Below are 12401 nucleotides of genomic sequence, written 5' to 3'. Positions count from 1 at the left end.
ATGCTGAAACTTTAATTTGATGTAGTTCCTTTTGTTTCTTTTTGATCCATTGCATCTGCCAATGGCATCGTAACATTTAAGACCCCTTTGAGGTCTGAACCTTGGAGCATTCTGCCTATATTTTCCACCATGAACTTTATAGATTTTGGTCTGATCGCAAGATCTTTGATTCACTTTCAGTTGGCTTTTATGTGAAGTGTGAGATTTGGATTCAGCTTTAATTTTTTACATCTAATTATCAAGTTTGCTCAGCACCATTTGTTGAAGAGGCTATCTACTCCATTTCACATTCTCAGCCTCTTTTTTGAAATACAGCTGTCCATAAATATGGGGATTTGTCCTTGGGAACTTGATTCTAGTCTATTGGTCAGAGATCCTCTCCTTATTTCAGTACCATGCTGTTCTGATCACTGTAGCTTTGGAATGTTGTTTCATGTTAGGTAATGAGATATCTCCCAGTTTCTTATTTTTCATTTTGGTTTTTGGCCATTTGGGTTCTTTTATGATTCCTTCCGAACTTTATTACTGACTATTCTAAGCTGAAAAAAAGGTCTGAATTTGGATGGGAATTGAGTTGGATTTCTGTAATGAAGTAGGATGATCATTTTGAAGTATTGATTCTTTACTCCACAAGCCTGTAGTATTTTTCCTTTTTAAAGGTCTTTTGTTTCTTTCTTAAGTGATTTCAGGTTTTCCTGGTGGAGATCTCCCACTTCTTTTTAAAGTTGATTTCTAGATACTTGATGGTTTTGGATACTGTTTTGAATGAAATAAACGCTTTTAAAAAGTTAACTTTGTTGTTGTTTGGGTTGGTGAGAAATGATGTGCATGTATGAGAGAGGGGCGAGATTTACTTCGATAAGATGAGTTGGTATTTTATAAACATTTAACAGTTTGATTTTGTCATTTACACTGCAACTATTGTTTTAGTTAGGGAGATGCCTGGGCTGTTTTCATTCAGCATAATGCCTGCAGTGTAGTCTTTCTAAAGTAGCGACTAGAAGTGTCTGTGAGAGACATGCTAGAGAAATCCAAGGGGCTTTGGGAATAATATTTTGGGGTTTTTGTATTTTTTTTTGATAAAAAGTTGACATAGAGGATGTGACAAACATGACATTGTGCCCCCAAAATGGTGACCCTTTCAAAGTGTTACTTTAGATGTGGTGAGGCCCCAGAACAAAACTGTGGGGGAACAAAATAGGGAAAGAGTTGTCCTACAAATTAGATCTTTCTGGGTTTGTGTGTGTGTGTGTCTGTGTCTCTGTGTCTGTGTCTGTGTGTGTCTGCTAAAGCTCTTCATTCAGTGCCACTGCTGGAACTATGTGAGCCTGATTCGCCTTTGCAGAGGGAGAGGTTGTTAGGGTCTCAACCCATGTTATTCCTCCTGGTGATGAGCACACAAGATCCCGGGTTGTGGTCATTGTTGTAAATCCTATTTATCTCACTAGTAATTCATGTATGTAAAGTGGCCCATTTTGCTTTCCTTTGACTGATAACAGAGACAATGTTAAAAATTAACAAGGAGCAGTTTTTGCAGGGTGTGATGTATGCTGAAGTAGTAGTGGTGTAGGTCAGTAGAAGAGGGAGAATTGAGCTTTGTCTTCCACAACATGGTAGGTTCGTGTCTACATTAAAGCATCTTTGTGTTTCTAACAGACTGGTGTTTTTTTTTTTCCCCTGCATGACCATGGTGAACATTGAGTAGTCTTAAGTGGTTCCTCTTATCTGGCATTGAGTTAGTTTATTATACAGACAGGTTACTTAATTCTCTTTATTTTTAAGCCAGATTTTATTTTTATTGGTTGTTTAGAAAAGATGTAAAGCTGCCAACAATAAATGTAAAGGTGGTGTCTCTTGGCTGCAATTATGCTTTTGGGCCCTGATCAAACACTTTATCTCTGGCAGACTCTCTAGTTAGTACTTGCTAAATACTCATGCTTGGCTTATTTACCTAAGTTCTTCGAAGTCTTAAGTAATAAAGCTTGGAGCATCTCAGCAGAGCTTTTTGACTGAGGCTTTCTGGAATAGTTTAAACATTCATGTTCCCTGAACCATCTCATAGACATAAAAAAAAGGTTGTGTGTGTGTGTGTGTGTGTGTGTGTGTGTGTGTGTGTGTGTTACACCCAGTGGTGCTCCAGAATTACTCTTGAACCATCTCATAGACATAAAAAAGGTGTGTGTGTGTGTGTGTTACACTCAGTGGTGCTCAGGAATTACTCCTGGTTCTGAATTTGGGAATTACTCCCGGAGGTGCTCTGGAGGCATTGCAGGATGCAGGGCATTGAACCTGGGTGGGTGACATTTAAGGCGTGTACCTGACCTGCAGTACTGTCACTCTCACCCCAAGGTGAAGATGTTTATATTTTATTTATCCTTAAATCTGATTTTCAGAATTAGTAATCCTTAGTTCAGTTCAATGGTTAATAAACTTTTTTAGTCTGCCTGTAACTTTACTAAAATTAGGTGGCATCAGTAAAAGTATTTTAAATTTACTTCATCTCAAAAAGGCCTAATTTGTGACGCCTCATAAGTCACTGAGTTGTGTATGACTTTCACTTGTTCTTCTGACTTCTCTTTGAAACAAATAACTTCTGACTGAAGATTTAGGCCCAAGTGTTCCAGACTTATTTGACTTACTGTCCCCCTTGTGAGAAAGTACAGCCACTGTTTTTATTTATTTTTGTTTAAATTGCATCTGAGTCTGCTAACACCTCCTCATCCAGTCCCCAGTCCCCCCTCATCATTCTATTGTCCCCTGTTATGGGCGGGGGGGATCAGAACGTCACCCAGTTTGAGAAACACTGACCCAGGATCTCATTTGTGGGAGAAGGGAAGATTCAGGAAGTGACTGTATAAACTTCCACTAGCGCAAAGAACTGCAGGGCTGCCAGCTTTCTTTTATAAGATGAGTGTTTTTGATGGTCTTTTCCCCTCTTCTCTTTCAGAGTCTGACAAAGAGGAGAAACCCCAAAGTACTGTCATACCCAAGGAGGTGACACCAGCCCTGTGCTCTCTTATGAGCAGCTATGGCGACCTGTCCGGGTCAGAGAGTGAGCCAGAAGGTAAGCCATGGCCTCCGCTGGTACTTGTTTCCTCCCTTGATGTATCTGAGGCCTTAGTGGCATCCATTCGTGTGGATACCTTTAACGACACACTGTTGTGCGTGCATTCTTTATTTGATCTTCTCAAATGGAATTCCCAGTGATAATTCTTTTGTCTCAGAAATCAACGCAGACTAGAGAAAAACTAAAAACTGTGGGGAATGTGTTTGGTACTCTGGAGCAAAGGGCAAAAATAATACCATTAAGCAATAGGAAGGAGGTAATATCCACTAATGATACTGAAGAATGGAGCAGAGGAAATTCATTTCTTTCCTCCTGTCACAAACCTTTTCCCAACGTTTTCTGTCACTTTTTTTTTTTTTTTTTTGCTTTTTGGGTCACACCCAGCAATGTTCAGGAGTTATTCCTGGCTCCGCACTCAGGAATTACTCCTGGAGGTGCTTGGGGGACCATATGGGATGCCGGGGATTGAACGCAGGTCGGCCACGTGTGAGGCAAACGCCCTACCCGCTGTGCTAGTGCTCTGGCCCCTCTGTCACCTTTTGTAGGCAGAAAAAGAATTCCTTTTGTGTAGATTGGGCACAGATCTCTATGGAGCATATTTGGTGTGTGCTCCAAAATGCCTCCATGGGGAGAGTAGCAGCCCTATCCTTGTGTTTCCATTAGTCCTGTGTTTCAAAGACTGGAAGGGATGGAATCCTTCAAAGAATCTTTTGAAGAAGTCAGAAAATTTCAGGTTACTGGGTGATGCACTGTAGCATTATCCTGTTGTTCATCGATTTGCTTGAGCAGGCACCAGTAACATCTCCATTGTGAGACTCGTTACTGTTTTTGGCATATCGAATACACCACAGGGAGCTTGCCAGGCTCTGCCGTATGGGCGGGATACTCTTGGTAGCTTGCCAGGCTCTCTGAGAGGAACGAAGGACACAAACCTGGGTTGGCCGCGTGCAAGGCAAACGCCCTACCCGCTTTGCTATCACTCCAGCCCATTACTGAATGATATTTCATTTAAAGATGATGACCTTAGCTGTAGTATCTTTTTTTTTTTAAGATTTTTATTAGTGAAACACCATGAGGTACAGTTGTAGATTTACAAATTTTTGTGCTTGGGTTTCAATTATACAATGATCAAATACCCATCCCTCCACCAGTGCCCATTTTCCACCACCACTGATCCCAGTACCCCTCCCACCCCTCATCCCCCCATCCTACCCTGCCTCTGTGGCAGGGCATTCCCCTTTGTTCTCTCTCTCCTTTTGGGTGCTGTGGTTTGCAAAAGAGGCATTGAGTGGCAATCATATTCGGTCTAAATTCTACTCTCAGCACGCATCTCCCATCCTGTGAGGATCCTCCCTACACCCTTTATTTGGTCCTCCCTTCTCTATCTGAGCTGCCTCTGGCATGTGCAGCTATCCTCCAAGCCATGCAGTAAACCTCCTGGTACTTACCTCTGTTATTCTTGGGTGTTCCTCTCCTATTTTGTTACTTTATGTTTCCCAGATGAATGCAATCTTTCTATGTCTGTCCCTCTCTTTCTGACTCATTTCGCTTAGCATGATACTTTCCATGTAGTACCACTTGTATATAAATTTCATGACTTCATCTTTTCTAACAGCTGCATAGTACTCCATTGCATAGATGTACCAAAGTTTCTTCAACCAGTCATCTGTTCTTGGGCATTCAGGGTTTTTCCAGATTCTAGAGCTGTAACATCTCTTAAGGCCACCTACAAGAGTTGTGATAGATTGTTCATCAGTAGCTTGGACAGTATTTTTTGTTGCTGTTGTTTTGGGGCCACACCTAGCGATGCTCAGAGGTTACTCTTGGCTCTGCACTTAGGAATTGTTTTTGGGGGTGCTTGGGACCTATCGAATGCCAGGGTTCAAACGTGCAATAACCACATGCAAAGCAAGCACCCTATCCGCTGTACTGTCACTCAGCATGTTTTGTTTTGGGTTTGGAGCCAGATCCAGTGGTATTCAGAGTGTACTCCTGGCTCTGCACTCAGAAATTGCTGCTGGTGGACTTGGGGGGACTATGGAGGTGCCAGGAATCAAAACCAGGTTGGCCATCCATAAGGCAAATGTTGTGCCTGCTTACTATCATTCCAGTCCTGGCGTAGGCCTTCCTGTTTTGTTTTGTTGTGTTGTGTTTTCTCCAGTACCTTTAAATAAGAGATTAGGTCCATTCCTCTTTTTCCTCTTTCCTTTTTTTAAAAAAATTTTTTTTATTAAATAACAGTGAGCTACACAGTTACAAGGTTGTTCATGATTGGGATTCAGTTAAACAATGTTCCAACACCCATCCCTTGACCAGTGTACATTTCCCACCATCAATGTCCCCAGTTTCCCTCTCTAGTCCCTCCATCCCTGCCTGCCTGTCAGATACTTCTCTCTCTCTCTCTCTCTCTCTCTCTCTCTCTCTCTCTTCCCCCCCCACTCTCATGCTTTCTCACGCTCTCTTCCTTTCCCTCTCCCCTTCTCCCTGACTCCCTCTTTCCGTCTCCCTCTCTCTCTCTCTCTCTCTCTCCCCCCCCTCCCCTTTTGGGCGTTATGACTTGGCAATACAGATACTGAAAGGTTATCATGTATATCCCTTTACCGACTTTAAACACCTAGTTCTTGTCCAGAATGATCACTTGTCATTCTTCTTTCTTTTGCTGGTGATCCATTTAAGCAATCATACTAAATTTAAAAGGTAAAGGCCCTCCCGTTGATCGTTGATTTGCTCGAGCGGGCCCAGTAACGTCTCCATTGGAGACTTTGTTGTTACTGTGTTTGGCATATCAAATATGTCACGGGGAGCTTGCCAGGGGCTGCCGTGTGGGCGAGATACTCTCGGTAGCTTGCTGGGCTCTCCGAGAGGGGCGGAGGAATCGAACTCGGGTCGGCCATGTTGGCTGCGTGCAAGGCAAACGCCCTACCGCTGTGTTATCGCTGTTCTTAATAATAATTCTAATCATTTTGTATAAACAGAGATGAGGCTTTTATCTATACCCTAAATTAAGCGTAAATGGTCTCTCTGGACTCATGGTAAAGGGTGTGGGTTTTCCTGTGGGAGGGCACCTCACTGTATTTCCCAGACTGCAGTCCTCAAGCCAGGTTAGTTTTCCCTCACCCCATCAAATTCCTTATTCAGTTGTTCTTTTTTTTTAAGGTCAGGATAGAGCTCTCATGACCATGCTAATTTATCATGCTTCTTCTGGTGCTTGGGCTGTCCCTTTTGAAGCCAGGTAGCCTACGGCTTGCCTGAGGTTCATCCAAGTCCCAGTTGGGACCCACCTTTTGGGGTGTTAGGAACTGAAGGTCAGTCTAAGGGCAACGGAGGCTTAAGTCAAGTAAATATGATGGGTGCCCAGGAGTAAATATTATTTGCAGTCAATTAACTTCCATGTTATAAAAGCACAGGATTAACTGTCGTCCTGTGTCTATCCAAAAAGGACGTTGCTCTAAAATAAAGTGTGCAAAGGGCATTAAGGAAAGAGAGAGGCAATATTTCACTTACATACAAAAAATCCAGAGCCCTCAGAAGAATTTGAATTTACAAGTAACAGGTTCTGATTTGAGGATATAAATGATTAACAGATAGGACGAAAAGAGCACAAAGGAGAGGTTAAAGATAAACACAGGACTGGGAATGCCTGATGGAATTGGGTGTGTTTCGGGAGCACTGTGGTGGGAGTGACTCAGTACACCTAAGCTCCCTGCTAGAGGAGAAAGGACAAACCAAAGTTAAACCTAGAATGCTTAGAACTATAATCCAGTAATCATTTATAATTGTTATTGTCATATTGGTCCTTCTCTCTCCTGACTGCCCTTTGCCGTCCTCCCCTGTCCCAGCTCCCCTCTAGTCCTACACACACACACACACACACACACACACACACGTGGCATTCTTCCAACCGTTGACCAGTCCTCCTGGCCTCTGTCTTTTCTGGCCTTGGATATTAGTCTTATGCTATTTTTTTTTCTTTGTGTGTACTTACAGTTTTATTGTCTTGGTACACTATTTTTTTTTAATATGTATATATATTTCACAAATGAGTGCAGTCTGTCAGCATGGGCAGTTCTTAACCTAAGGTTTATGACATTAATTTAGTAAATAGGCATGTGTTCTATTGTTATGGCAGTTGACTTTTCAGGGTAATTTATTTTGGTATTACCAGCTGTGAGAAGTTGGTATGTAGGTACAAGGCATGGTGTATAATCACAATAGTGGCTGTTCTGCAGAATTGGGGGCTTAAAAGTTTAATTGTAGAATGAAGAGAAGACCTCATGTAACTGGGTGACACTGGTAGTACTTTTAGCATTGACTAGCTACAGAAAATCAGTGTTTGTTTCGTTGGGAAAGGTTGGAGGGGTAGTTGAGCTTTCGTATGAAAGATGTTTAGTCTGTAACAGGATTTTCTTATTTAATTAAGGAGTCTGTGGTGGCTAGTTAAGTGATACTTGAATTTTGAAATAGAAACTACTTTGGCTTTATCAGAGTTATTACCTAACATGATTACCTATTTTTTTTTCTTAGTTGAAAAATAACAGTATTTTATTTCTTTACTCTTGTTTCCAATACAGTGATGTAAAAGTAGAGTTATTCTTTAAACACATATTTTGTTTCCAGCTTATCAGTTGTATTTATGACAGGTATCAGTGAAGAAAGCATTGCTTGATTATTCTAACCCATAAAAACAAGCTGTAGAAATGTTCTCTAAGACAACATTTAATACATTTCTATGTATGTCTTCATTTCTTGCTTGCAAAACATGTTTCTAGCCCTGCCCTTTGAGCCATTTTCCTGGCCCCCTTTCTTTTAGGTTTAAAATCTAAAACCACATTGTGAATTCTTTGTTTCATTCTGTTATGGTTGTATTCCTCATCTCTTTCCTTCATCACTGCCAGTGTCATTCAGTTATGTCAGATCTTCAAAAAGTATTGTAGTACTTGTGAGTGCCTAGTTTTAATTACTCAGTATTGTGACTGGGGTAAGGGGTTATTTTTGGAAGTTTTACCTTGTTTTTTTTGTCTTCTTTTTTTTTTTTTTAATCGCATCTAGAAGTTCCTATCAAGACTGAAGCTGATGTTCTCGTGGAAGACCAGATTCTTCATAGCAGTGCTCCTCAGAATCCAGATCAAGAGGTTCAGCAGGCCAGGACTGCTAAGAATGTCTCAGGAACAAAGAATGAGAGCCCAAAGAAAAGTTTTAAAAAGACAAACCCTAAGAGGAAAAGAAATTGTCCCAACTATAAAACATTATTCGAACCGAGGACACACCACCCATACCTCCTGGAAATGGTGAATGTTTTTTCTTCTCATGCGTTTTTTCAAATCTTCTTGTGTCACGAAGATAGAGCTTGGGGGTTATGTGGGACAGGATATGTGCGTTCATGCGTTTTAAAGCTCTTGGAACTATATGCTTGGTATCTCGATGCCTTTTTTGTATGGTAACTCTGTAGCTGCTTTGGTACATAGATATAGCTGCTATATAAAGAAGACTAATGATTAAAATAATCTGAGTTTGGAGCTGAGAGCAATATAGCACAGTGGGTAAGGGCGTTTGTCTTGTACGAGGCCGACCTGGGTTTGATTCCCAGCATCCCATATGGTCCCCTAAGCACCACCAGGAGTAATTCCTGAGTTGGTGAGCCAGGAGTAACCCCTGTGCATCGCTGGGTGTGACCCAAAAAGCAAAAAAAAATAAATAATCTGAGTTTAACTAGTGGAAAGGAAGCTCATATTGAGCTCTATAAAGGTCATTTGGAAGTTTTATTGACATACAAGGGCAAACGAGGGAGGAAGAGATTTATGTTTTTATTTTGTGCATTATCACCTTATTTATAGTGAAATATGCTTAAAATGCATTATATTCAAGTGCTAAAGGAATGGGCATGAAGCTATTTTAAAAATAAATTGGAAGACTTTCTTATGATAGAACAATTCCAATTATTTTAATGGAGTTATAAAACTGTTGACATTCTGTAAGGAGTTTGATTTTTGTCTTGTTTAGGTAAGTACTTAAGTTGTAGCTAAAGTTTTCTGTGGCTGCATTCTCAAGTGTTAAAGTAGTGACCACCCAGCAGTGCTTGGAGTTTACTCCTGGCTTCCTGTTCAGTTCTCTCTCTTCACAGGCCATTGGAGGCCCAGGGCTCTCTCCTCGTAGGGTCCAGGTTGGCAGTGTGCAAGGAAAGTGCTTCACCCACTGTACTCTGGCTCTGACCCCCTATAGTTGCTTTAATTAAAATTGATGTGAAATGTATTATTGTTATAAGTTTCAGCACTTTATAAAGTAAATATACATTTTAAACATCTTATGATTGGTAAATTATCATTCTACCCACAGATTATGTGAGTTGCTTCTGAAATTTATTAATGACATCAGAAAGTAAATTCAGTAGTCACTTTATTTTTTTGTCAAATAATGTGTGATTCCTTGGTTATATAGTTATTTTTACAGTTTTTCTGTTTCAGTAAACACAAAAATGGGAAGCTGTGAAAGCCCAGGAATGTTGATATATTGTTTTTGAACTACTGGTTTTATTACCTTTTTTACTTTATCTCCTTACCAAGTTTTAAACTGTTCCTAGAGTGGGGTTTGAAACTCTCCAATATCATTTTTGTTTAAATTTGTTTTGTTTAAATTTTTTTAACATTTTAATTTAATTTTATTTTTATAAAGTTGTTCACAATAGTTTATTACAGTTAATATTCAAATGCCAATCCCACCACCACAAGAGTTAAAAATGTGTGAAGATTGTTGTATTTTGTCCTGGAGCCATTAAAGTCCTTGTATAAGAGACTACAAGCATGTATGTTAAATCCATACAAATGTGTGCTACTATTGGTACATCAGTGGGCTAGAGTATAAGAGGTTGCATGGCCACAAATGCGGCTGCAAGTTCCAGGACATTCTATACAGCTCTTTTCCAGGAGCTTTATTTCATAGTCTCTGGATCTTGGCTGTTGATGAGACTATATGGTGCCAGAGGCAGTTTGTGGGTGTGACTGCCAAGCTACTGGAAAACTGGGGAGCTGGGGGAGGAGGCCCAGTCCCATTCCGAGCAAGCTTGGAGATCTCAGTCACAGGTCCCGCAAACCTGGGTTTTTCTACAGGTTTCCTCATAGGTAAGGCTTGTCAGAGCCTGTGGAGAGTGGCCTTGAGCATGGCTGTGTAGTTGGGTTCTGGAGGTTTTCAGCTGCCAGGGTTCTGCAGGGGTGGGAAGGGAAACTCAGCCCACCCCCCCTCTGAGTTGTCCTGGTGACAACAGCCTAGCACAGGGTCAGGAAGTTTGTCCTTTGTTGTTTTCTGGGCTCAGTAGAGGGCGGGAACTTTAGTTGTGGGCTCGAACACACTGGGTTGTGATTTCCTGACGGTCATGTGCATGCCGTGATTTGACACTGAGGATCCTAACCAGCTGAGCCTCTGGGGTTATACTCAGCATGTAGGGCAGTGCTAAGGATCGAACTTACACCTTCACCCTTTCAAGATAGGTGCTCTACTGCTGATTTTATTGGGCCTTTAAGACCCCCTAATTTGAATTTCAAAATTGTCGCCTTTTATTTTATGTATTACTTTTTTGACAGTGGTGAGGCTGCTCCTGTGCAGTGTTGCTGCACTGCATTGCTCCCCCAAATGCCCCTAAGCAGTGCTGCGCTGGATAATGTATGGGGCTAACAGATGATTCAAAGCTCAGATCAGCAGCATCATACGGGGGGCCTCTGGGCCAAGCTACACACCTTGGTGTGGCACTAGGGTGTAAGTCTTGTACTTCCGCCCTTTTGTTGATCACTCTGACCCCAAGAACTTCAAGCTTTTAAGCCTGTTTTATCTGTTTCTTATTCCATATACCCTTAGAGAATACTCTAAACATGCACATTTGTACTGTCTAAAACAGCTGGTTTGGTATAAGTTAAAAGAAAATGTTCCTGCCTTGTACTATAGCAAAATAGTATATTTGATCTTCAGTGTTACTGTGTTTATATAGGGAGGACACATAATGTTTTTAGATTATGTTTCTTGGCTATGTTTCATCTACCAGCTAATCTTTGTATTTATTGTGTGTTTTTGTTTTGTTTTGTTTTGTTTTGTTTTAGCTTTTAGCTCCGGACATCCGACATGAAAGAAATGTGATTTTGCAGTGTGTTCGGTACATCATCAAAAAAGACTTTTTTGGACTTAATACTAATTCTGTAAAGACTAAGGATGTAGTAGTGCCTGATGTTTCAGCACATGAAACTGAAGCAGTGTAATATAGTTATGTCCTCAAGTTGGCAGAGGAAAAGCTTTAAAAAAAAATGGATTAGGAATTAAATCGTAAACCTCAGAAGATACGATGTTGAATTTTAAAGTCCATCCTATGCAAATAAATATGACTAGTTTTTAAGACTATGTTATCTGGATCATAGGATATTTGCTGGCAGAATTTTTTTTATTTGTATTTATTTATATGTACTGCTGTTACCTGGAAAGTATGCTTTGGTGCCATTATTGAAAATTCTAGTTTAGTGACTTACAGGCTGGAGAAAGTACAGCAGGTAAGGAACTTGCCTTGAACATGTGTTGACTTGGGTTCAGTCCCAGAGCACAAGCTCTTGAGCACTGTCAAGTTTGGCCCAAAGGGGAAAAAAAAACAAAAACAAAAAAAAACCTTTCACCTGAGGAATCAGTTGTTTGGGGAGAGAAATGTAATCATTTTGTTTTAATTAAGAGAGCCATTCTAAATAGCACTGACCCCTAGCTGGCAAGAGGATACAGTGTTTTAAAAATCGTCTAGATCATATATAATCAAGAGGTCTTAAAATTTCCTACATTATTTTGAAGCACATATTGAAATTCATCTTTCTGCATTATGATACTCAAATACTGAATTTTGAAATATTAATACAAGAGGGTCAGGGACGTGATTTAGTCTAGATGACTTGCCTTGAATGTCTGGGTCCCTGGGTTTGAGTCTCAACATGGCAACTAAAAATAATAATAATATTTCACCTCTTGAAGTATTAATGCAGGTGTGGCCTCTGTACATGCTTGGATTTAGTTGAATTGCTTCTTGGGGGATGGCTTAAAAATGGACTTTTTCATTTTCCTGTGAAAAAGTATGTAAAGTACTTGATAAATTCAAGTGCTAATTTTTTTTTTAAGTTGAATCACCGTGAGATGCACATCCACAAAGTTGTTCATGATTGGGTTTCAATCATATAAAGTTCCAATACCCATCCTTCACCAGTGCACTTTTCCCACTACCAGTGTCCCCAGTTTGCCTCCCATCAACATCCTCCACACCTGCCTCTAGCAGACATTCTCTCTCTCTCTCTCTCTCTCTCTCTCTCTCTCTCTCTCTCTC

At 40.6% G+C, this 12401-nt stretch overlaps 1 protein-coding gene across 1 annotated transcript in view; it reads left to right on the top strand.

The window, feature by feature from the left end:
- Nucleotides 1-11970, top strand: part of NUFIP1 (nuclear FMR1 interacting protein 1) — a 34960-nt gene extending 22990 nt beyond the window's left edge. The window contains exons 8-10 of the mRNA XM_056109862.1: nucleotides 2948-3064; nucleotides 8117-8355; nucleotides 11152-11970. Of these exons, the coding sequence (XP_055965837.1) occupies nucleotides 2948-3064; nucleotides 8117-8355; nucleotides 11152-11307 (512 nt within the window). The 3' untranslated portion in view covers nucleotides 11308-11970. The remainder of the gene's footprint in view (nucleotides 1-2947; nucleotides 3065-8116; nucleotides 8356-11151) is intronic.
- The last annotated feature ends 431 nt before the right edge of the window (nucleotides 11971-12401 follow it).

This window comes from Sorex fumeus, unplaced genomic scaffold (genome assembly GCF_029834395.1).
Source record: "Sorex fumeus unplaced genomic scaffold, SorFum_2.1 ptg000008l, whole genome shotgun sequence".
Taxonomy (NCBI): domain Eukaryota; kingdom Metazoa; phylum Chordata; class Mammalia; order Eulipotyphla; family Soricidae; genus Sorex; species Sorex fumeus.
The sequence above is the reverse complement of the archived record's forward strand: the minus strand, read 5'-3'. Positions and strand labels throughout refer to the sequence as shown.